The 26,026-nt window shown below is 42.8% G+C and overlaps 1 protein-coding gene across 7 annotated transcripts in view; it reads left to right on the forward strand.

Moving 5' to 3' along the window:
- The window catches only part of esrrb (estrogen-related receptor beta), a 47,825-nt gene that overhangs the window by 16,649 nt on the left and 5,150 nt on the right, over positions 1-26,026 (forward strand). For 6 of the 7 annotated variants that reach the window (XM_067613825.1, XM_067613824.1, XM_067613828.1 and 3 more), the window contains 5 exons: positions 1,202-1,611; positions 7,587-7,712; positions 13,771-13,881; positions 14,409-14,570; positions 24,644-24,913. In XM_067613825.1, the coding sequence (XP_067469926.1) occupies positions 1,215-1,611; positions 7,587-7,712; positions 13,771-13,881; positions 14,409-14,570; positions 24,644-24,913 (1,066 nt within the window). In that variant the 5' untranslated portion in view covers positions 1,202-1,214. The remainder of the gene's footprint in view (positions 1-1,201; positions 1,612-7,586; positions 7,713-13,770; positions 13,882-14,408; positions 14,571-24,643; positions 24,914-26,026) is intronic. The other variant, XM_067613822.1, reaches the window with a different exon arrangement.

Raw genomic sequence — 26,026 nt, forward strand, 5'->3', positions numbered from 1 at the left:
CCCCTCCATGGTACCTAATGCAAAGGGGGTGGGGTGGGTGATTGTAAGTGTGTGACCTTGCCTTGACCCTAAGAGGTCACTAAATCTACACAGCATCCCCGATACATTGAGTTATCCATCTCCTCTACCAGTCCACCTCTTCAGTTTACTCTATTTGCTGACAGAAAAATGAGTTAAGCATGTCCTGGCTAAGTTTTTTCCCCCGTTGTTCTTCCAGTGCAATTTCAAGTTAAAGGTTATAGAGCAGGACTGAAATAGATTTATATTGGCAAGGAAGGCTTCAGAGTGCATTTTGTGGCCACAGCCAAAAGGCTGCACTTTAGTCTGCACACGTTACAGCATCAGATTTCATGTACTCCAAAATACAGTTATTAGGCAGACAGTGAAAAAGTCAATATCTTGCCATCATGTTTCCTTTTGGTTGACTGCTGACTCAAAGAGACAAGCCAAGGTCCACTCTGCTCTCTAAACTATGGAGATGCCCCCGACTTGATGTGCTGTGTGTGTGTGTGTGTGTGCACACTTGTGTGTTAAGTTATTTGAGTGCTTTCTCTCCCTCTTTCTTTCCCTCTCATTCTCTGTCGCTTTCCTTTCCCTCTCTCTATGTCTGTATGTTTGTTTTGTGCGTGCAGCTGTGTGAGGACATGTGCGTTGTGATTTGTGTATTTGTACAATGAAGCTCTTTGCAGCTGCCGTAGTGTGTAGCTAATGAGCACTTCCCTCTGGTTCACTGGCTTAAGGTTAGGACACATAATGGTGAAGAGAACAGAAAATTGGAAAGACTATGAAAAAAGACACATCAGTAGCAGATATACGTAGAAACTGTGCATTTAATCTTCATAATAAACACATCTTTTTCACTGTAAAAGCTTCACTCTTCTACTCTTGCAATTGAACTATGTAGTCAAATATTCGCAGTATGTAAAGGCTCATCTTCATCTAAATTCAGTAACTCCAGAAAATTTAATATAATATCTAGTTAAAAGCAAATATAATTTGTGTTGTAATTGTCATGAATTGTGACATAATCAGTATATATTGTACTCTATGTCAATAAAATATTTTGCTGTTAATACTTTTCTGTTACTCCACTATTTGATTGGATTTATTTCTGCTCTTTGAAAACTTCTGTAAATCACCTTCCTCTTCTCTTCCTCCCTTTCCCATCAACCCTCCCCTTCCATGTCCATACCTCCTCCAGGCTGCTGAATAGAATGGCCGCTGATGACCGGCACCTACCCTCCAGTTGTGGGTCTTACATCAAGACGGAGCCTTCCAGTCCCTCCTCGGTCATTGACACGGTCAGCCACCACAGCCCCAGTGGCAACTCAGACGCCAGTGGTGGCTATGTCAACACCATGAACAGCCACTCCAACGGCCTGGACTCTCCACCTATGTTCACCCCGAGTGGGCTCGGTGCTGGCACCTGCCGCAAGCGCTATGACGACTGCTCCAGCACCATCATGGAGGACTCGTCCATAAAGTGCGAATACATGTTGAACTCCCTCCCCAAGAGGCTGTGCCTGGTCTGTGGAGATATAGCCTCGGGGTATCACTATGGGGTGGCCTCTTGTGAGGCCTGCAAAGCCTTTTTTAAAAGGACAATACAAGGTATTTTTCTCCTCTCACCCTTCCCCCAACAAACACTTGAACACACTCTATACAAGTTATTTCATCTCATGTTGTCACATCACAAGACACAAAAAAACTCTCCATACAAGGCGCATCTGGCCTCACAAGAACGCTGAAACATACTCAGTCCTAGCGATTCACTACGTAAAAAATCACTAGTGTGTGGAACCTCTAGAGACCAGCAACCTCTATAAAAACCTTTGCTTTTGATTTTATAAAGCTTACAGTATCCCATCAATGTACAACTATATAGGAGCAAATTAAAAACAAACACAGTGTTCACTGATGTACTGATTCCTAAATAACTGATTTTACTGGCTTTAAAAAATGAAAACAGTTCAAGCAGAAGAATATTGAGGAATATTATTGAGTACGATGACACCATCTGTCATGGTTGGTGGTGTAAGGTGGACATGACATCATCACTCAGAGGTCAGATTCGGTGGAGTGTAGGGGCTGTTTGCCCAGATGTCTTGGGGGGCTCAGAGAACAAGCTTTATTATTCCTATCCTGTTTTGTGTTTGTGTGTGTGCGTGTGTGTATGTGTGTCTGGAGACCACGGTGCGATTGGCTATCTGCAAGGCATGATGTATCACAGCTTCTCATTAGAGAGGCAATGAAAGGCCCCCCACTGTGAAACTGTGCGCTTTGCTCCAGATTAATCAAGAAGACGGAGATATTGTTGAGCCTGGAAAAAAAATCTGCACAACAGGCACAGCTGCCCAGGTCTAAGCCCTGTCGGCTTAGTGGTGGAATACATGCAATGGGAAAAACTAGATAAAATAGGTAAAATGAGCCAAAGGGTTTGGGTATGGAGAAATGAAATGATTAGGTACAGAAGAAAAAATAGGAATTTGATATTAAAGATAAGTGAGTCTGACATCTTTTATCCATTGCTTTCAGTAAATGTTCATCAACAAATGATTGCAGGCATTATATGGAGAACAGGCTGTCTGTCTTGATGCTGGGTGTTGATTTTGGACCTTACAGCCCTATCAGCTTTAGACAGTCTATGTACCTTTTGCAGGCAAACAAAAGCATTAGGCCAAATCCTCCTGTTTACCCATGCTGCCATCAGCAATCCTGTCTATTGACAAAAGATGAACATTTTCTCTCAAGTAACATAACTGGGCTTTTGTCCCCTCACTAAAAGAACACTGACGGCAACACAATGGAACAGAAAAGAGGCATCGGGGAAGAAAGAGACGTCTTAAGTGGAGCAATGGCCCAAACAATTAAGAGGAAGGTACATGGAGAAAAAAAATGAAAGCTCCTCTTTTTTCCCCCCTCACTTTGCATTGTCGATTTGAAATCCCTCTCTTTCTCTTCTTGGAGGGCTGCCTGTAATGGAGCTAATCTGCCGTCGTTTGTCCGAGCCACAGGAGTTTTGTCAATAACAATCAGCGTTTGGAAAGTGTAATTAAGGCCGAGGCTTTTCATTAGGAAGAAGGGAGGGGGCCGTCTCCAGGGACGGGCATGCCAATTAGAAACTCAGGCACGCGTCGCCGGGTAATTTCAGGGAAAGAAGGGGAAAAAAACCCAGGACTTCTTTAGATTGGAGAGGGACCCTGCTGCTCTTTCAGAGGAGAGGAGGAGAGGCTTAATGGCATAATAATCAGACAGGGGTCCCAGGCAGAGAAGGCAGGAGAACGCAGGGACTTTTTGGGGGAGGTGAAATCCCTCCGAAATGATAAAAGAAACACATGCAGGATTGCTGGAGGAAAATGGAGGCAGTAAATAGTGGGATGTAGAGCCCTTGAAAGAATGAGAAGGTGCCGTTGATGAGAACTTATTAATTAAAGGAATAACGAGGCAGTCAAGGGTGAAGTGTGAGACGGCCCTCTCTAATGAGAAGAAAACAAAGGAGCTGTCTTTTCCAGTCCTTTATCACATTGTTCTATAGCACTTCGGGCAAACAACATGCTAAGTTAATGTTAACCATGTACATGACAGTTTCTTTATCACCTTGTGCTCACCTTGTGTAACTGTGTATTTCCTTGTGATACTACAGCTAATTCTTCATAGATAATTACTATTTATTTTTTAAGATATTAAAATATAGGCTTTTAGTTTTTTTAATTTAAAATCATTTTAGTCAACTGAGAGATTTATTCTCTGAGTAATCTTTGTTTTCCTTGCATCCGCTTCACTCTCCCCTCTGGCCTGCACTTCTTCAGCTGATGCCCCTACCTTTTCAACAAAAGTGGATGGAAAATCCATCTTCTGTCACCTATTCATCCAGCGAAAAGCCCCTTGAACTCTTACGTGGAGATAGTTACATTAGTCAAGACCAGGCCCAAATTAATGTCAACCTGGATCTCCATCCATCGCAGAAATACCCCTGTTCTCATTGCTCCCTAATCATACCCCTATCCCTGCACCTCACGTGCCCCACCAATCAAAAACATAAATCTCTTATTGAATCGTGTTTTCTTCCCATTTTGAACCGAAGTGTAAAATTGCTTGAAAACCAACTGAACTCAGTGGCCCTCTTTTATATGAAGTAATAGACCTTGACAGTAAGCCTGTAAAAGTCAGTTTAGATTTTGATGAGAAATACCTGCCATTTTACTGTAATTTACTTACAAGACCTGACTTTCCCCTCTGTGCCCTGGCATGGGTCCTGAAAAGCCATAAAATAGATTGAGACAGATACTTATCAAGAGAAGAAGGAGGGAAATCTTTTTCTTCTCCCTTCACTCTGTAATGTTATTGGTAACCATACCATAACCTCTCTAAAGACAGATATACCCGAGCATGGCCCTCGGGTTAAAGGGGTTCCCGCCAGTATGCTTCATTTCTGAAAGTGAAACCCTCCATACTATTCTCTAAAAGCCAGTACCACTGGACCTCATTTATGAATGACAAGGTTGTTGTAAAGCATTTGATAAATGGGTCCCATACAATGCGACATTTGAATCTACTGTAACCAGAAATCCTCATTTAAAGCAGTAACTTTATTTAACTACTGTTCAAGGACTGCATTTTTACAGTAAATTGGAAGACTATAATTTTTTAAATCCATTCATCCATCTGTTTTCAATACCCACGACCTTGTTCAGAGTCATTGCGTCAGTTGCGTCATGTTCATTTCAGTTTATTTTACTTCAGCAGTCAGTTTAATTATATTCAAGTAGAAATACTTAATTTATACGTATGCATAAATATAAAAAGCTAAAAAAAAAACCACACAACTCACTACAGCAGTTACATTATAATGTTTATTCTGTTCACAAAAAAGTGCAAAAACCGTTCAATACATAAATCTGAATATCTATAATAACATATTTGTTGAACAATAACATTAAAAACCCAATCTGTTAGTTGTTGTATTGTTTACATTTATTAAATTTTAATTTAAATTATTTGTTAACCGACTGTAATTTAAATTATAGGATTGTTACTGCTGTGTTCAGTCACATTACTGATGGAAAACAGTATCAGATATATTTCAAACTTAGACGTGGCTCTTCTCTGGTGTCGGTATGTATGATAAAGTACCAGTAAGCAATTTGGGAGTCATAGCATGTTCCACAAGCTACCCTTTTGTTTACATTTGGATCATGGATTGTTCCCAAAATATTAACATTTCTTGGGTATTTTTCTCCTTTTACCGCTGTCTACTGTATGACTTAATAAAAACAATAAACCAAGAGAGGCCACAGCTTATTGTCATTGTAGATCAGCTAAGAGGTATTAGACATGTTATGAATTGGGACTTACTGTATGTATACTGATACTGAAACAGTCCCTCTCCTAAATATAAACCAAATATAGAGATGAAATTAGTTAATCCACCCCTCTCTCTTCATTGAGCTGGGAGAAGCCCCCTTTGACAGAACATCAGACACACAGAGGGCTTGACAGGACAGGTGGACACAGTAGCACAGACATGTGGGAGCGTATGTTTGTTTTTGTTTCTGGAGTGTGTGATATCAAAGGGCTAACTGTCTTAGTAAACCGCCAGGTGTGGTTTGTGCACGTGTCCCTGGCACCCCTGAGAAAGGGAAGGGGGAGGAAGGGGGGGAGGGAGGGGTAGAGAGAAAAATACCCCCAAAAAAACAAAGTGTCCTCAGGGACACACAGGGTCAACTATGACGCGTCGGTCTTGCAGGCAAACCCATGGTGTAGCATGCACATGTGGTTTGCTGTTTTTTTGGAACGATAATATGAAATGAATATCAGAAGATACAATGTCAATAAAGTGTGAAGTAAAGAATTTTTATATTTGCAAATAAAAACCATGTCGTTATTTATTAATTTAGTGGTTTACGTCCCAGTAAATAGCTGATTGGTTAGTGTATAATGGGAACACAAACCAAGAAAACCTCCATGAATTGATTCCAGCACTGGGTGGCACTGATTGCCTCCTCCTAGCGTATGGGAAATGGATAGGATTATTATGGTCTGGTTCTGCTATGACAACAGAGAAAACAGACAGAGGAAAGACAATCAGAGCTCATCAGCCGCTTCCCTCACACCTTTATTTACCCCAATCCCAAAGAGATGAGGAGAATTAGCATAATGATTTCTAACCCAGATATAAGGAGGAATTTCTAATTATTTATAACATCTTGGGACCCTCCTCTTGATCTGTCCAATAATGTTAACATAATTGCATAAGTTGTCAAAGGGTGTTGGAGGGCTAGTGGAGGAACGCCAGTGGAATATTACACAGCTTTCTGTTTCTCTGTGCAGAAATATGGAGTGAGGGTCAGAGCTGTGGAGCAGCTACAGCATGTTGGGATGCAATCCTACGTATTTATATGTGGATATTGTCTTTCCGTTAACACACTTGCTGTATAACGGAAAGATACTGAATTGTATGTGTGTATTTTGTAGTTTCAGGAGATAGCATATTCACATATTATGTTCTTACATGTATTTTAATGGATGAGGGAAAAATTTTGAGGTAATTATGATGATTAAATTAGATTTTTTCATTACTCAACAATCTATTTTTGTACTATACTGACAAAGACATAAATCTCAGGTTAAAAGAAAAGTTTAGAAAAATACCAATGTCAAAAGCTTTAAGGCTGAAAGCCCATTCAACATGAGAATAATTCAAATTCCTAGGCTGAAGCAACCATTATATCGAAACCCTTTATTGAAAACCCCTGAATACAGTAAAATGTAGGGAATCAGACAGAAGCGGAGGAATTGCCTCACATATCCTGCCCTTTCTATCGCTAATGTTAGAGTAGAGCAGAACCAGCTCTTATATTGTGTAGCAATGAAACTCTTTTTCATTGCTCCGTCCTGGAATCAGATGCTGCAGTTGAATAATGCATAAGGCCTCTTGCCTGTACACTATGTAAATAGTCAACAATGGCAACAGTGGTAACAACAGGTTTGGGTCTGCTGGAGTATTATGTAAAGTGGTCAGGGGCAGCGTGTCTGGCTCTCTAGCCTGCTATTGAGGCGGTGGCAGGCCTCTCTGAGCGCAGGGGGACATGGCCTGCGCCCGGGGCCCGGAGGGGACATGCACAGAATTAATGAGGCCAATTTAGTGTTGGACCAGTGTGGCGTCTACTGATGGGTCCTGAAGGACTATCGTAGCTTTACCTCCACCCCCCTTCCCCACCCCTTACCTCTTACCCCAGCGTCTCCCCTTCTTTGGACCCCAGTGCTGGAAGGCACCTTTTAGCTGGAGGACACCTGAGCCACCTGCGCACATCAAATGGATTCCATAGGAATCCGTATGATTAACAAGTGCCCATGCCTAGATGGCAAAATATGATTTATTATAGACCATCTAATAGTGCAGAGAGTACGCACTGGTGTTTCTTACAGCAGTAGTAGCACCCAATTTACCATTGGTTCTCTTTTAGTGCAGAGTGAAACCACTTCATATTGTACCCAGGATTTGAATATTTCCAAACAGTTAAAGTCAGATGGTAATGATTATGGGTTTGTTGGCGCTAACCTGTTCTTCTTATTCTTTTTCTCAGGTAACATAGAATACAGCTGTCCCGCTACAAATGAGTGTGAGATCACAAAACGGAGACGCAAATCATGTCAGGCTTGTCGCTTCATGAAATGCCTCAAAGTGGGGATGCTCAAAGAAGGTAAGAAGAGTAAGAACATTTTTATTTTTTCTTGCACCCACAGATACACATACAGTACTGCACCTTTCATGCAACAACTTTCATACAACATTCACACAAACAAAGCAACTTCCCTTTATTTGATAGGTCAGCTGCCAGTGGAATATCACAAGATAGTTGTTTCGCTGAATCCCACACGGCTTCAACAATGAGTAACACAGTATTTGCCTTCTACTAGCCCAGAGTTAGAGATGCAGGCTGGCCTAGACAACAGTTGCCAGCCCCCCTGCCCCCCCCCCCCCCCCCCCCCCCTCTCCACCTACACAGCAGTAAATAATGTGCAGTTGAGCTGGGGACAGAAATATGCTGAATAGGTTGATCCCGCCGTCTGAGTAATAGAAATGTAACAGTATTCCGCCTGGAAAGGCTCAGGCCGGGTCCCTGAGCACACACTCGGCACAGTCTCAGCTCTCCCTGGCATATTGATCCACTAAATGTTTTCCGAACATCTCAGCTCTCTTCCTGTGGATGGTTTTTTAAAGTCACGCCAGCAGGGAATTCAGTGACAATTAAACATGCTTCCGATGGATTTGTCTGGCTGGGTTTCTCCCCCCTCCCTACCCACTGAGCCCGCTGAGACCCTGAGTCTTGGCCACTCTTCTGGGGGAGGCACCTATCCGTTCTCCCTTACCCCAATGCATTAGTGGATGCATTCTCACCTGCCTCTCTCTTCCTCTCTCTCTCTCTTTCTCACTTGTTGGTTGCTCCAAAAAGGCCAGACAAATGAATAATGAAAGATATGTGGCTTGGGGTGTAGTGGCGGTGTTATATTTATTCAAGCCTCCTCTGAGAGCAACCAAGGTACTCTGAAACATATTATTGTTTTTTATTCTTTTTGTATTTTATTTTGCTTTCCTCAAACACTGATGAGTGTGTGTCAGGTATCACTTATGTTGTGCAAAGTATGATTGTCCCTCACGGTTATACAGTGGTATGAATACCTGGCCTGATAGAAGGCCTAATAAATGAAGTTTTGTAAAATCTTCCACTTTTAAGTTCTTTGTCAAACTGCAGTATATATGTTCCGACATTATTCCTCCCATTATTCATTGAAGAGTGGGATTTATAGATGCATATATATTCAGCCGCCACCTGAAGCCAGAGTCATAACCCATATGGATCTCCAAAGAGTAACCGAATCCCCTGGACTGCATGCAGCCAGATAAAGCCTCAGTGCCAGAAAGACAGAGTAATCGCATTACTATCTGATGAAAAATTTATGCCAATATATCATCTTGGAGAGTAGGAGACTACAAAAATATGTAGTCGTGGCTATAAATGAATGACCAGTGTCAGGTCAGAGTAAAAAGAGTGTAAAACTCAAATATGCAGACTTCGGCTAAGCCCTAGGTTCTAATGCACACTTCTGTGTATTCAGCACATTACCAGAATAAGAAATGACCCTCCTCTTTCACATAGCGGCTGTCATCGTCCTGCAACTATTGTCACAGACTGAAGTCTTGCGCAGGTGTTGTCGTAGATCCCCCTCAAATAGCTGATATCTATCTCAGTCAAAATCATTAAATACATTTGTCACGATTAACGGAGAGATGTCAAATTCATTTTTGCGTAAGCTTTGCTTTGAGGCCTGGCACTTTAAAGGGTCACCAAGACGAAATGGAAATAGAGACACATGGTCAGTGTTCACTGTAAGCTCTATGAAGCCGTCAGCTCAACGCCATGCTCAGGCCCAGAGTGTGGAGATGGCCTCCGCTCATGTGACTCAGGTTGCCACTTACTTTCATTACTGCAGAAAGGTCACATTGTGTCTCAGTGGAAAATCACCTAATTATAACTTTACAGCTCCAACAAAGTACAGTACTGCCCCCCAACTGTCTGAGGATGAAACAGAAGTTTAAATCTGTCACTGTCTCTGAAATAATAACAGTATCAGACAACTTCTGAGGAAATTAATTTGGATTTCATTTTTATTCATACTCTCAAAAGCAAAGTCCACATAATATCAGTCACACTAAGGCTTCAGTCAGCTAGTTCATATCTCAAGGTGTAGTAATAGGTGTAAGGAAAATGGTCTTCGAAGATCAGCAGTCTGATTACAGGAGACCTACCTAAACCCTGTGTTGAGTTGAGTCGCTGTACTTTCCCTTGACTGTATAAAGGAGGAAGTGATCAATAGAAGAATCAAATGTCAGGGGCAACAGGTTTTTCCTCTGATCAATGGAAACGGATCAGAGCTTAGAGCAAGAGACAAGACAAGATACTATTGAGAGATTACACTGACATCATTCAGTGGCAGTTGATCTCTGCTCTGACTTCCTTTCTCCCTCGCTCACTCACACACAGATGCCTCCACATACACGGATGCACACATACACAAGTGCAGAAAACATATTTTTTTTATCTACACATCTGCAGCGTTGACCAAAGACAATACCTTTTTGTTCCACTGTCCTTGCGGTGCTGGTGTGTAAAGGTCGAAAGTATCTTGTCTTATTGTAAGAGAACATGGTGACAGCCATGAACATTTGCTGAACAAAGGAGCAGAGAGTGTCTGTGCTGATATACAATACACCTCTCATTGTTTAGCAGACTGGCATGCAAAGAACAACCACATCCCACAATAGCCCCGTCATCGTCACATACACAACATACAGAACATACACACAAACCACACGACACTCACATGTATAGTCCCTGAAATACTAGACATGTAAGACAAATACTGTCTGCCTCCAAGATGTAGTAATGGTTAAGCTTAAAACACGTAGTAAAGAAGCTTTTGCTTTTGCTTTTGCAAAGCTCACTTTTGAGTTTTAACAATACTGTAATTTAGAGCAATCTTAATTGTAGTGTAAGTACCATTTAGTGTTTTCAATTAGCAGTATGAGGAGGGATGTCAGCTCACCAGGGATTTTGTAGCTAACCTGTAAATGGAGTATGTGACGAGGGTGTCAGTATGGCAGCCCCTGGGGTCAAAAGATGGGGAGGGGGCAATGCGTGACAATTTTTCCGCTACCCTCGCTCATCACCACTCGTGATTAAAAATGCTGCAACACACTTACAAGCATGCAAAGCTGGCAACAGGGGCCCTTTGAAATAGTGCTGACGGCAGTTTAGTGGGGCGGCTTCCTTGAAAGGCAAGGTTCACCATGCCTTGCCATGTGGCCTTCTGATTTTCCCAGCTAAAATAGGGTCCGCCTAAGCCCCCCTTGGCATTGCCAACCATCCCAGACATCCTGACACTTTCCCCAGGGAGAGACACCCAGAACAGGTGAGAGACTCAAAATAAGGGCCCCTGCCATGGCCGTCCACACAAAGTGAGTGAAGACAGGCCCTTTTGTAGGAGTGTGTTCGGAAGGGGATTATTATTGTTTTTGGAGAGAAAGAAGAGCCCTAAGTCAGCTGGCCCCAGCCCCCACCCGGAGGCCTGCGCTAATCCGTGCACAAATGCCAGCCGCCTTGGCCAAAAGCCCTATCCCCCAGCACCCTGCTTTGAAGAGATGATACCCGAGCTCACCCGCTGCTAGCCCCGCTGCATGGTGTAGTGGGCCATAAAACAGTGAGATGACTTTGGATGAGGTGGTACTCAACTCTCTTCGCACATTTATAACACACCTACTGTTTACTCTGGAGGGAGCACAACACAGCGGTCAGAGTCAGACCGCTTAAAGCTTTGAGTGCCACCAACCGACATATGAACCTTACAAAGGCCCCTATAAAGTTCTGTCCATAGCCTGACATCATGAGTGAATGAATCCGTCTAGCTGCTCTTAATCACGCTCTCTTCCTCTCTGCCTGTGTCTGGGCCTGTTGGACAGTAAAATGAGACAGGTTAGTGCCAAGCTTTAATTCCTGTCAGCATCTGTTAATTATGGCCAGGACTGTTCTAATTAAAAGAGGCACCCATCTACCTTCATCACTGGCTTTACACTGGCTGACACAGCCACATGACTCAACCGGCAGAGAGGATCATGGAGAGTAGGAGCACAGCCACCTGGCAGTGGCTGAGCTCATCGTGAGAGCCGGAAGAAACTGTAGAAAGTGATGACATCACATTCAACTAAGAGAGGAATTTTCTATACCTACAGTAGAAATGGCGCCATCTCGGCCAAATTGGAAAGTTGTTAAACACTTCAATCTGAGCAGCGAGTGGAGGATGTTTGAAAACTATTCTCAAGACACCTTCACAGACGAGATCTGCACTAAAAAAATCTATTTCTTGATTTGATACACATAAAGGTGAAACTGTCATTGTGTATATGTGTGTGTGTGTACGTGCATGTAAAGTATAGGTGGTTGCCATCAGATGATTCCCTGGTGCTTGCTGGGAAGGATGAGGCTCTGTTGGGAATTGGGGGTAATTAGGTTAGTGGGTTGTCAGTGTCAGGAAATTGAAAGACAATCCTAATCAGATTTGTGTTTCTAGGGAATCGAATAATTTATATAAGTAGAAGAAATCTCTATTTTACAGTTAAATGATAATACAGTTTACCGGACCCCCCCATTCATTCAGCGTGGTGGAGTGAGGCCACGGCGATGTAAGATAAGTGGTGAAAATCAAGAAGATATTTTGCATAAATCCATCATTGAATTCCTCTTTGTTAAATGAAGGCCACCGGTTCTATCTTACATCATCCGATTTTCCTTCCCCCATTCACCGAGCGACCTCCAATCACCGTGCATGGGACACATCCAAACTCATCCTCTCCAAGAGCACTTGCTGATGGGCAAATTGTATTAGGCTCATTTGCAGTGGCCACACAATGCACAGGTTTGACACTGTCCTCCCTGTTATAAAGTGATGAAATCATCAAGGAAGTGCTCTGGCTGCGGGTGTTGTTCGCTCAGAGGACGCAGGAGGCTGACAAATTAACTCCTCCTCCACCACAAGCATTTCATTGAGCCTTTTCTCATCCACCCTTTAGTATTAAATTTGTTTGGGGGTTACATTATGCATACCAGGTAAATTGAAGGGATTCTCCTTCTTGACAGGATTAAGATATCAGGGATATTTAGGCTGTGTGGTAGCAGCGACACGCAGGTCCAAATATGGGGAAGCAAGATATAAATGTTTGCATACAATTACATTAAATAACCAAATACCTGCCCGGTGGTATCAAATAAATAGAACAGCGTAGATGAAATATTTTAACTATGTTGAAAATTAATAGAATAGAAAAGACATCCAAATGGAAACATTCTTATCAAATAATGAGATAATAAATAACTTATGTTATGATGAGGCCGGCTTGACATTTACAGTATCAGTGTGGAACCTGGCCCCCTAGGTGTGGCTGGGGGTGATAAGGCCTCAGTGCTACTCAAGTGAAAGAGGGGTGAAATAAGGGTCTTTTATGGGAAAGCAATACCTAGTTATCTATCTGCAGTATGACAGCGGATGTTTTGTACAGTGTGTATGGGACTATGTCTTTGCTTGTAGGCTGGTTAAGTTCCTTTTTCCGGATCCCAAAGAGCACACACCTGAGCTCACACATATACTCACACACACGCAAGCAAAGAGGCATGTAGCTGGAGCTAATTAGTATGCAGTCTGCCTCACCCCAAAAGCTAAATAATTAGAGGGCCAGTCTGTGAGATCATTGACCCTGCGTTAAATATTCATATGTTTAGACCTGCTCTGGGCTCAGCTGTGTCACAGTAGACCAGCCAGGCATGGACCACATATGGGAAGGCAGCCGCGGCTCTGACACATCCACACACACACACACACACACACACACACACAGAGACACACTGACGTGCATGCTTACACAGACACACTTTCATGCTACTATGCAGTCCTTTTATTATGCTTACATACAAGCTAGAGACCAGTACAGTTACTCACACTAATGCTTTTGCATATGATCTTTTACAGAATATTTATCTGTATTTTTGTGATAGTGTAATGTTCTATTAATGTGTAATTTTATCTATAATTTTTTTGTATCCTTGCACTTTGTTTGACCTAGTTAGATTTCATGTATTTGGTATCCTTTAAGACCTGGTCTAGAAAAGATACATTCTCTTCATCTCAACATGTCTCTCCTGTTGTTTCTCCCCCCAGGGGTTCGTCTGGACCGCGTGCGAGGGGGCAGACAGAAGTACAAGCGGAGGTTGGACACAGAAAACAACCCGTACCTGGGCTTGACGCTCCCCCCTCCCACCAAAAAGCCTCGTGAGTACTGCTCCATCACTAGCCCATTGTCTCCCTCCTCTGCCAGCAAACAGGTAAAACTAAGGCGAAATTCTAGGCCAGACTCATGTTCCCCTGTCCCTCCCATGTTTGGACAGTTGAGAGTTCATTGGTCAGAAATATAGGCCAGGTAATTGTTCTGGTCAGAGCTGAATTATAATAAGTCTCTGAGCATATGACCGATATTAAACAACGACGAAGTGCTTGAGGACAGTAGTGTCTCACATTTTCACACATACATTTTTCCACTTGCATGCATTCTGTGGGGATAAGAGCTTTCAATGCCTTCATTTCACTCACACAAATTCAGGCTCCATCCATTAGTTTGCATAATGAGAAAGAGAAAGAAACGGTGAAAGTGTGACCACCATTGGACCGTGTTAGAATTTGCACCAATGTACAATGTTTATCAATGCGGGGCATCTTTGCGCCTCGCTGAGCTTTCCTATGATATGACCTTTGACCTCTACTTTGCTTTGACATCCTCCTCCTTCCTCCTCTATCCTCAGTCACAAAGATAGTGTCTCACCTGTTGGTGGCGGAGCCAGAGAAGATCTATGCCATGCCTGACCCTACCATGCCGGAGAGCGACATCAAGGCTCTGACCACGCTGTGCGACCTGGCTGACCGCGAGCTGGTGGTCATCATCGGCTGGGCCAAGCACATCCCAGGTATAAAACAAATTATTTTTGATTCCTTCTCTTCCTCTTCTGCTTTTTAACCTTTCTGCTCTGTCTTATTTTAAAACACTTTTTTTCTTTTTTTTTCCTCCTTTTATTTATCTTTCTCTGTCTCCTGTCTCACACACACACTCCGTACAGATAAACATGCACACACATGTAGATAATTAATCAAGACATTGTATAACAAGACATCATATCACACACAGACAGACATGTGCATACACGAACACGCACAAAGCGCAAGCACACACACACATTGAATTATTGATGGGCATAATCATGTTTCTTCCTTGCCCCATAGACATTCTGATAGACGAGGTGTTATAAGAGGCTGTTGAATTAAGGATACAGCGCCTCACGTCAGCAGAGATTTTGCTTCCTTCAAGAGTTTTCCTCTGATTTTGACAGAGAACACATTGTTTAGCCGCTCTTTTTTTGCAACCAAGGCAGATTCTCCTTGATCTTGAGCTTGACCCCCATAACTCTATAACATTACAGTGCTGTAGGCATGGAGGGGTAACAAACTAAATGAATGTGTCCCTCAGCGGCACCTCCATAACCTCTTCTTCTCATCAGCATAACTTTGACAGGCACAGAGCTGTCAGCATGTAACGCTGACACACACATACACTCTGTGCCTCTACTCTCACATACACAAACACGCGCTGACGCACACACACACACACACACACACACAATCTGTGCCTTCTCTCTCAAATATACAAACACACATATATGTGCATGCTTTGGTGTCATATCAGTTAATTCAGAAGATAAATTTCAATCCCAATTCATAGATTTAGATGGTTCGTTTATTTTCAGTAAAGTAAAGTGGACTCCAGCTGACCTCAGGCAGGTGCATTTTGTACTGAAAAGGTATTAGAGTACTTCTCAGAAGGAGAGGTATTAATCAGGTACAGATCTGATAGTAAGGAGATTAGAGGTGGATATGCTCCCAGGCCCTGGCCTCAGCCCCTGTCCCTTACGCGTCTAAACTGTTCACTGTTGGATCACTCCTCACGGGCCCTGCATGGTCAGCAGACTGAGAGTTTAACCAAGGAGCTTACTCAGGACTGGATCATGAGTGACCCGATAACACACTCTCATCATTGTGACCCAAAAATTGCACTGGCACCGCAGACATGCACAAAACTGCAACATTCCCGTGCTGGTTGCTGGCTACAGAGTGTGCAGGTGTGGAGGCATCACTCACTTATGACACATGCATACGGATACATTACAGTGTCTGTCATTTATATTTTATTGAGAAAAAAATACAGAATATCTCACAGGTCATCTGAGGCCACCAAGTAACCTGAAGTAGGTGTAGTTAACACTTATGTTGTGTCTACTGTTTATGACTAGAATTTGAAAATTTTCTCAGTAAATCACACACACTTTACACACCATTTAATATACACTAAGCTTTAAAGGTTTTGTCTTGTATCCTCAAGTGCATCATCATTGTGTGATTAGTGTGTGGTTACGTGGTTAATGTACACTCTAACCAGGATTTTGTGTGTCATAGTGTTGAAGCCTTATGTTAATCAGATTATACTAACACGTATTGTACAGTGGATAGATTCATAATGTTAATGGGATTTGCCCCACAGATTGCGGCAGAGAACTTGTCATTCCAAATGCGTCGATAATGATCATTTAACCTTAATCCTACTGACTTGGGTACCCGCAGACCCCAGAGTTATACTTTTACTCATATTTCACAGGTGCTTTATTCTGTCATTCCAAATTTTCAAGACTTTGTCAAACAATTTGTTCCTAATGACTTCATATCATTGTTTTCTGTGTCTGTTTAAAATTAATGCTTTTTAAAAATACCAATGTATTGGGGTCCTGGGGTACCCTAGTCAAAAGCAACAAATTCTACCTATTCAGTTTTAAGTTAATTTAAAGTATCACATAGAGTTGGGAACTCTGTCAGTCATCTTGAAGGCTTTGTGGAAAGATTGTACTTGGGATAAAAGCTGCAATTAAAGAAAAATATATTTAGGTTTTACACAATATGCAAATTAACTGTGACTTTCCTAAAATAATCTGTTTTTTCAGATGACATTAATTACATAATTTTGCTACGATGGTTGTTTCTTACAGTAGTTTATTCTTGGGGTCCCCAGGGACCCCAGTTGATAGTCCTTGTATGTTAAATATGTTGGTAGTATGAGGGTCAACCCAAAACCTGAGGCAGTAAGGCTTTCTGTTCCTACTAAGAGTAGAACAGTTGTAGTCAGACCTGGAACTGAACGGTTGTGCTAAACAATGTGCAGTACCTGCAAGATGCCAGCCTTTAAGTAGATTATTCTGATCTGCTCCTGTATAAATACACACACTCACACTTGCTTCTGTTTTATATTTGCTCACTTTTTAACTCTTATTTCAAAATCCCACACATTCTTTATAAATTAAAAAGATAATTTGACAGAATAAAGACTTCTACTTCAGCTCAGTGCATGGTCTGTGTCTGTCCCTTTGGTGGTGTCTGTATTAGGACAGTGGGTGTCCTCTGGCCATGAAATGGCTGCATAATTGAGTTGTACATGGCTGAACCTGATCAGAGACGGTTCAGTGGTTGAGTGAGACTCCATGCACTAACACTCTATGCACCAATGGTACCCCAGGGCAGCCTACCATGCTCCGTTCGTACCATATTTCTCCCTCTGTGCGCTCCAGGAAAAGAAAGGAAAGGGGGGAAACTGCTGATTGCATTCTGATAGATTTTTGTGGCCTTAGGCAATAGAATTAAAAAGATTAACAGTTCATTATGAAGTAGAGCACATTGATTAGGCCATTGACAGATGGGCCAATAACTAAAGTCCAAATGTAACAATTTAAATGTCACGAAAATTGGCACTTACCTTCTCCCAATTGATTTTTAATTTCCCCTATTCTCAGCTAACGTTTCAAAACACGTTTCAAAAGTGGCATAATTTGGAGTAGAGTGGTCCAATTGAGTTTTAATTGGAGGGCGATTGGAGGATATCAAAGCGGTATCATTAGTGTAGATGGTATCTTTGCCTTACAGGGTCCAATGTCAACTTTGTCATCTCGGCTCTATTTAACATACCATGACAGTTCAGTATACGTACTTGAAGGGCTTTTCAGATGTTTGTCAGTGATTTCAGATGACAGAAAAACAGAAATAAGAACACAATTTATCAATAAGATCAGGTGTACTTGTCACCTTTATTTTAATGAAGTAGATATCGAAGGCTGGTGTCACACCGCAAGAGCCATTTCACAGGTTTGCCAGTCAGATTGCAGCCTTGCCCTCATTCTGAATCTGCCTTTGATTAACTGATAATCACTGTGGAGCTTTTGGACACTAGTGTCACTGCTCCAAATAGCACCACAAAGCAGAGTCTAACGCGGCTGTTGCCTGAGGGTGGCAGGGTCATTAGGAGCAGTGTTAGGGGGATGCTGACAGATGGCTTGTTGCTCCTAAGGTGCTAACAACCTTTGACACACATAGTAGTCCACTGTCCACCCCTCTGGTCCCCTTGCACCCCGTAAAGCTGCATTTCACTCTGTCCAAGAGAAGCATACTGACAGCTTCAGTACACCAAAAGCTGTTTACCACCTTGACATTGCTGCCTTCTTCAGGAGTGACGGGATACTAGTGTGACCCCTGTAGCCCCATGTCACCCCACATTCCTTCCCACCCGCGGTGGGAATGTCATGTGTTCATATGTAAAAACTGCTATGCATGCTGCTTATACAAGAGGTGCACGTTGTTTGGTGTTTGCCGGCTCCCATCCCAGCTTCCTAGGCCGGAGTGTTTTCAGCTGGGAATTCTCTGAAGGCTAAAGGGCCAAGCAAACATTGACACTCTGCTGCTGCTGCTGCTGCTGCTGCTTTGCTTCTACGCCATAAAACATATTTTTGCTCTGGCATGTTCCCTGTAGAATGTAAAATATTTGAACAGCAATGGAGCTTATGTTTATGTTTTCAGTTCATTTAGATTTTTTAAATATTGCTTTTGAAAATAGATTGTTGTGATTCTAACATCCTCCTCATGTGTTATTTCATTTCTGGTATTAGATTCAGACCAGATTAATCTAATGAAAGGGCCTTGTTTGCAATGTTCTATTCATTACTGGTGTTTTGGGAATATTCATCATCTGTGCTTTATTGGATTCCAGCTCATCAGCTCCGCATTTGACAGACAGGAGCCTGCCGTGTTGGTTGTTAGCATGGAGGCAGCGATGTTAAAAAGAGATCGCGAATCTTGTATGTTGTCGTGTTTGTGTCAGCTCAGCCCTCCACCATAATCACCCACCCACCCATCAGCCCACCCTCCTCCAGCCCCCTCCGGGCTCCTGTTTTCTCTTTGCCATTAAATTGTGAAATCTACTTACTGTGTTGCCAGCCTGATCCCACTCAAGCTGCGTAATCTCCTTGTAATAGAGTGTGAATACTGCCCGGCAATAAATCAGCACCTCATCAGTGCACTTTATTAAATATAGACACCAACAGACAGCTCTTAGTATATTCAATTTACCCTCTGACGTAGGCTTCAACACAGAAGATAAAGATAGATTGAGCAATCAGGTGGATGCTGAGGCCTGAACCAAGGCAGGAGAGCTGGTGGAAGGCGGAAAAGCTGCAGGGAGATTGAGATGGGGGCGTATCAGAGGCAGACAGGCAGTCAGGAGTATGCAGGGCCAGGAAGGGGACATCTGCCAGGCAGGGTGGGGGAGGGCTTTGTTTAGCTACTGTGACACATGAGCAGGTACATTTAGCATCATAATCATGTGTGTGAACTGTTCGTGTTTTCACCAAGTTGACTCTGTAGAAATTCCCAGGTTATAAAAGTGTAGCATTTGTGTAGAATTTGTCATATTTTATATAAAATGCCCTGTGGAAAATCTTATACGCTGATGTGCCTTTAAGTGATCGTCAGCAGAGCGCCATCCTTCATTAAGCAACGTTGCTTGATGGCAGCGGGGATAAATTATGTGTAATTATGGCAATGATTAAAGGCTGATTCGTCCTGGTCTTTGGGGCTAAACAGATATATGTAACGTCAGTATGGGCAGTGGGACCCTGGGGAGGGCTAAAGACTGCCATGCTCGGGTCACGAGGTCAAAGGGTGCAGATTAAAACAAGGGGATTACTGTATTTAACGTTCTTCAACCTCATAACATTCACAGGCTACTGGTCAAATCATCCATTCCCCAGCTACTTACAATGGGATAATGGGCTGGTTATCACGTCGAAAGAAACCAGATAGTCGACTCTCCTGAAAGTGAGCGATGGAGCTGGAAAAAAAAAAAAAAACCCAAGATTAATTTTCAGACATCAGCCACGTTCTCACCAAGTCAATTTAGTTTGTATTGACATGATTTTGTCCAATATAAAAGCAGCCTTTGTGTCATCAAATCAGCGTCCAGGGAAAGCTTGCAGCAAAGTGAGCTGTTTGTGTTGTACATGTAACTGGACTTCAGGTCAAATTATTTATGTCAAGTGCAGCAATTTATTACCAAGCTGCTATTGATTGGGTCCTCCTGACGCTGTCATGTAAATTCAGGAAGAATCATGGTCGGCAGCTGCAAGTTACACACACACACACACAAACAAGCCTGTGGACACATACACACACCATTATGAAGCTGTTCAAAATTGCCCTTCATTCCTGTATTGGTTATACATCTTACACCATAGTGTGTCACTCTGCCAGATCAGAGGAATCTATACAAATCAGAGGTGTATACATTTTACCCCTTGTTCTCTTTTTTAATGTACCATCTAAAATAGAAAGCTTTGATATAGAATAAGCTTATGGCAGTATGATCATTCAGCTCAGTTTGAGGTTATAAAAAAAGATGTGCTGAACCTCTGGGGTCCTGTTAGGGGCAGTTTTACTCCAACTGGAGCCCAGAGAGCACTTGACTTGGCTGAGGTGAGATTGCCGCTGGGCAGAAGTCTTCAGGGCCTGCTTGTCCTTCTGATAGCTGGCCATGATAGATCAGCCCCTGTCCAGCCAGAATTACTCTCTTTCCTCTTTCTATCTCCCTCTTCCTTTTCCCCCCGTGCTTCGGTCCCCTTTCGCTCCCTGCTGCTGCTCTCTTTCTCTCTTCCTTATCTCCCTCCTCTTTGGCCCATATCTTCTCCTCTCTTTTATCCTCCATTTCTCTCCCTCTCTCTCTCTCTCTCTCGGCATTTTTTTCCCCTTTTCTCTCCCTCCCTCTGTCTGCTCTGTTGTCTGATTGAGGGTGAGTTACGAGGGGGCTGCAGCTGGAGGGGGCCACCGTGCCTCGTAATTACATCTCTTTTTATTACCCGCGCTAATGGCCCTCGGGGAGAGGGAAACAATAATAAATTAATAGAATATGAACTCCAGCTCAACAGAAATCTCCAGCATTTCATTTTGGACCGTCCTGTGCTCTGGCAGATGAAACGGTGCTCTGATTAATCTCTGCGAGAGGTTTGAAGCAGCCGTCTGTGGGTTTGGGCTGCCCCCTCCTGCCCGCAGCCGAGGGCTTTTGGAGAGATAAAGGGAGAGATGATGGTTTTGGCTTCTGTTGTTGGTCTTTAGTGGTCTTGTTTTCACCCTTTGAGCCATGAATTATGGTGTGCTGATGCAGTTTGTGGTCAGCTGGGCTTCTCTGTAGTGTTGTTTTCTGTCACCTAAATTTATTTTTGTACCTGTGTCTAGATTGAACTGAATTTTAGTGATGGTCACACAGGATAAACCTATTTTACATTTTGTAATTGTGAAAATGAAAATCCCTTTAAAACATAAATGTATGGTCTCTATATCAGCAGGATGTTTAGGTCAAAGTGAACAAAGAAAAACTCTGCGTTGTTATTATCGCTACATTCCTGCCACAAAGACTTTCAGATGGAAATCTGCCGGTGCACTCAGCAGTGGAGTGGAAAAGGCCCTTCAAGTGCGCAGACAGGCCTCTCTGATTTGGTCAATATTGTGTCATGTTTGGTCAAACCCCGCCAAGGCAGTGGGCTGGAAATGAAGATGTAAATATTGATATTTCATTAGAGGAAATCACCCACTCCGACGGCACTTAACCGGGCCACCTTCAGAGTGCGGCGGCCGGAGCGCCGTGTGACCTGCGGAGTCGGGAAGTCACTTCATTACTCGATTAAATTGAGTGGAAAAAGGCGAGGCAACGACACGAGATCCCATTTGGAGCGATAATTTAGGCCCTGAAGAGAGGGGATGGAGCAGGAGAAAAACACCACCTCTCCATCTCACAACACTGGATTAAATTCAAGGACTTTTAGCGTCAAAGGTAATTGTAGGCTGCTGGGCTGTGTGTGTGCATATGGCTGAGAGGTGTCTGCTGTATCAGAACAACTCTAAACCCTCTCCAACAAACCCTGAACAAGGCCTTCACATGGGCTGTCACATTGGGAGCAGTGCTTTAGTTCCGCTTCAGTCCTCCTTGGCATTAAAAGGCTAGACAAAGCCTCGCCTGTGATTGTGATGCCAACCTGATGCGGCAATCAAGACTGCATCCATGCTTGCATGACAATTTCCCTCCGGCCAGTCCACATTCTGCCCAACTTAATGGCCATGTATGCAGACAAGGAAATAACACAACAGAAGATTTTAACATGCAGTCTGGATATGTGTAATGGTACAGGCCTTTACAAAATATGGCTTATTGCCTCCACTGATAATAGTCAAGTGTTTTGAGTGCTTTCGGCAGTTTGCTTTGTTGGGTCTAATTTGGGCTGAACGCTCTTCAGACCTCTGACCAGTCCAGCCAGGCACTACCACCTTTCTGTTAGCACTCTATTCTACTGACTATTGATTCCCCTTCAAAATGTGAAGGCCCTCACATTCTGATCACAATCTGTTAATTAATGTATCCTGCAGCTCTCCCCCTGCAGTGGTCATCACCACGATAAGGGAAATTGAACACTCAGGTACTACTCTCCTTGGCTCTTCTTTTCTCTCTGCCTGTCTCTCTCTCTCTCTCTCTCTCTCTCTCACACACACACAAGCTTTCACCGTCCTTTTTCCTTTTCACTTTCTCTCGTGCTTTCTCATGATGTCGCTTATTCTTCTCAAGCTGCCCGCCTGTACGCGTGTGTTCATGGTGTCCTGGCAGGAAGAGATAAACATCAGGCTGGTGACTGCACCCCAGAGGGATCATTTATATTTAAGAGAAAACGTTGGGCGTAGGTGTGGTGAGTGCCCCGGTCAATACTGTAATCTATCGCCTCTTAATCATGCAGTGGCAGGTAGCGTGGCAACAGCAAACTTGTAAAAGCAATCATATTAATCAGGGGCGGAGCTGAAGAGCCTAATATGCTGTCAGAATGGCCGCCTGCAGGCACGCAGTGAAGGGAAGGGGAGGTTGGAGATGGAGGGGAAAGGGTGGGTAGTGGGGGTTCATGCAGTTTATTGACAGCTGAAGGGTAGTACGAAGGGAAAAAAGGATGAGATGGCTATCTGGTTATCTGCTCCTCACTCTCTTCCTTTCTCTTTTTGCCTTTATCCTTTTTAATTTGTTTGAATTTCTCACAGCTCATCTTTGGGGGATCTAGCAGTTAGTAATATTTAAAGGAGACATAAGCTTTTTTCTGTTATTTATTCACTGTTATGATCTCAGATATCTATGCTAAACATAGTCAAAATTCCAAAACTTGAGGTAAAACTTGAGGTAAAACTTGAGGTTAACGTATGAAGAAATGCTGCCTGGAAGTCAAAAGCCCAGGCTTCAGCCTACTCTTAACACTTCATTTGTGACGTCTTTTTCTATCTTGCTGACGAGTTGACGTCAGATTGTTGTGCATGCCCAGAAATGGCAGTCCGTTCCATAGCCTTGGTTGGTAATGTTGTTGCTAAGGTTTTCCATGTGTTGTTTGCATTGTTTACTCGCATATTTCAGATTGGATTCCGGCTCGAATATGTACGGATGTATTTGATAAGTTGACATTTTGAGTAAAGAACGAAAAAAAGTAGTGAAATCCTACTACTATAGTTTGTTGCATAGTTTGTTGATGAAGTCTGCAGCCTGCGGATGTCTGCTGAGGGGCAGCTTCCAACAGCTGGCCAATCGGAACAGAGTGGGCTCTTCAGGAGGGGCAAGGGAGTCTCTAAAGAGACAGGAGCTAAAATGGCCTGTTTCAGCCAGAGGCTGAACTGAGGGACTGTATAAAGGGTCAGTATTAGATAAATAAGGAGTTGGAGGAGGAGTTGAACTGTGAATCATGCAAAGATATTCCAGCAGAGCCACAGAATAAAAATATAGACCTTTAAATGTGTGTATTATGTCCCCTTTAATGTTCTATTCTGACCATACATAGAAGTGTTGAAGAGGAAATGACAGTGGTTTGATGCGACCGAGCCAATTTCAGCCCATCCAGCTGCTGTTGGAGAGTGGAGCCCTGGGTTTAAGCAGGTCTTCAGGCTGGGCTTGATCCATGTGACCCCCTGTGCTCTGTGTGTGTGTGTGTGTGTGTGTATGTGTGTGTGTGTGTTTTTTTTTCTCTTTCATGTGTATGGATTTATGTGCATACATATACGTAAGCATGTGATATGCATGTGTACGCGTGTTTTTTCCTGGTTGACACATGTATCTGTGTGTGTGTATGTGTGTACGTCCCCTCATCACCTCCTCCTGCTACACAGTTCATGTCATGTCCTCAACCCCTCCAATGAGAATGCGCCTCAGTGCTAATCCCCCTCACACCAATAAAAGTGTGACAGGATACAAGGGGTAAACACATGGCTTTGTGTATCCCAGACCTTTGCACCGATTTACTGTCCTCACTTAACAGTAAAGCCCACTCGGGTGCTCTGACACCGGCTTCAAAGAGGACCTTCCACTGTGCATTTAAAATTAAACACCCCTTGCTAACATGTGCCTTGGCATGCACTCCAGGCTACCGAGGCTTGACAACTCATGTTTGGTATACCGATCAACTCAAAGTGCTGTTTGTTTTTCTTTCTTTTACTTTTAAACACTTTATTTAATAAAAGAAGACTTCTGTTAAATCATGGACGAGGCACATACATTCCTGTTGTCACGCAGTCCTCCTTCCTCATCCAGTGTGCCCCTCTGTCCTTCCAGGCTTTTCCACTCTGTCTCTGGGAGACCAGATGAGTCTACTGCAGAGCGCCTGGATGGAGATCCTCATCCTCAGCATTGTGTTCCGCTCGCTGCCGTACGAAGACGAGCTGGTGTACGCCGAGGACTACATCATGGACGAGGAGCACTCGCGGCTGACGGGCCTGCTCGACCTCTACGTCTCAATCCTGCAGCTGGTCCGCAAATACAAGAAGCTCAAAGTGGAGAAGGAGGAGTTTGTCACCCTCAAGGCCATCGCTCTCGCCAACTCAGGTGGGGTTCATCTTCAGCACACATCAGAAATAACATTTAACTGAAACAAATCTTTTGTGCATTTTGATTAAGACTATGTTTCAGATAAGCAATAGAAAAATGAAAATTAATTGTGATGCCTACGAAAAAGTAAAATGATTTATTCCATGTACACTTGTCATGTATTTTAAACATCTTAGTATTTCATAATAAAAACATAAAAATTGTGTTCATATTCAAACAGAATAAATAGCAGTTACTCTAATTTAGCCAAAGTCTTTGATTAAACCATGTGTAAATAATTTCTTTCAACAATATTTACCTCTAAATTTAAAATCACAAAGGATATTACACTTATTATATCATTCCATGATTTAATTTATTCTTGTTTTAAAAACATTAAATTATTTTACCTCAGTTTGTGTAACAGAATTATTATTAAAACTATTAAAGATATTTTTGCAGTCAAAAATATGATGCATTTTTTATTTTAAACCAACCAAGTAAGAGGGAGCAAAAATAATAATAAGGCCTATAGCATTTTAACCTACTGTAATAAATTAATATTCACCCAATATCTGAAAAATATAAACACACAATATACCTTTATTTTTTAATACTCAGTACTTTAGATTAAAATTCTACTCTGAGACATTCTTCACGTGTATTATTTGTTCAGGAGATTTTACTGTTTTCTGACTGGATCTCTGAGTAATTCACACCAGACAGAAACTGTACACTGTGAGGTATTGTCTCAGAAATGACATTTCTTAGTTTTTCAGGAGTTTCTCAGTGTAACCTTTAGTTTGGAGTGTGAGATGGAGAGATGGAGAGAAGATAAGGGCAGTGTACAGCAAAGAGGGATGGAGGAGTGAGCTTTTTTGATTGAACACCTTCCATGTTGTGGTATTTCTCCAGCGCTCGCTCTCCCTCTCTTTCTCTATCTCCATAACAGTAGCTGCAGGGCACAGCAGCCACGGGAGATAAATTTAGCATTTCATTAGGAGCATAGGGGCTGTCAATAAAATGTGTTAAGTCGAATGGAATGAGTATCAGGGAGTGATAGGCCTCGTTTGTTCCAATGTGAAGATGGCACGCTGCTATTGACAGGCTCCTTTTGAGGAGGCAGGACCT

The sequence above is a fragment of the Thunnus thynnus genome, chromosome 16 (genome assembly GCF_963924715.1).
Source record: "Thunnus thynnus chromosome 16, fThuThy2.1, whole genome shotgun sequence".
Classification (NCBI taxonomy): Eukaryota; Metazoa; Chordata; class Actinopteri; order Scombriformes; family Scombridae; genus Thunnus; species Thunnus thynnus.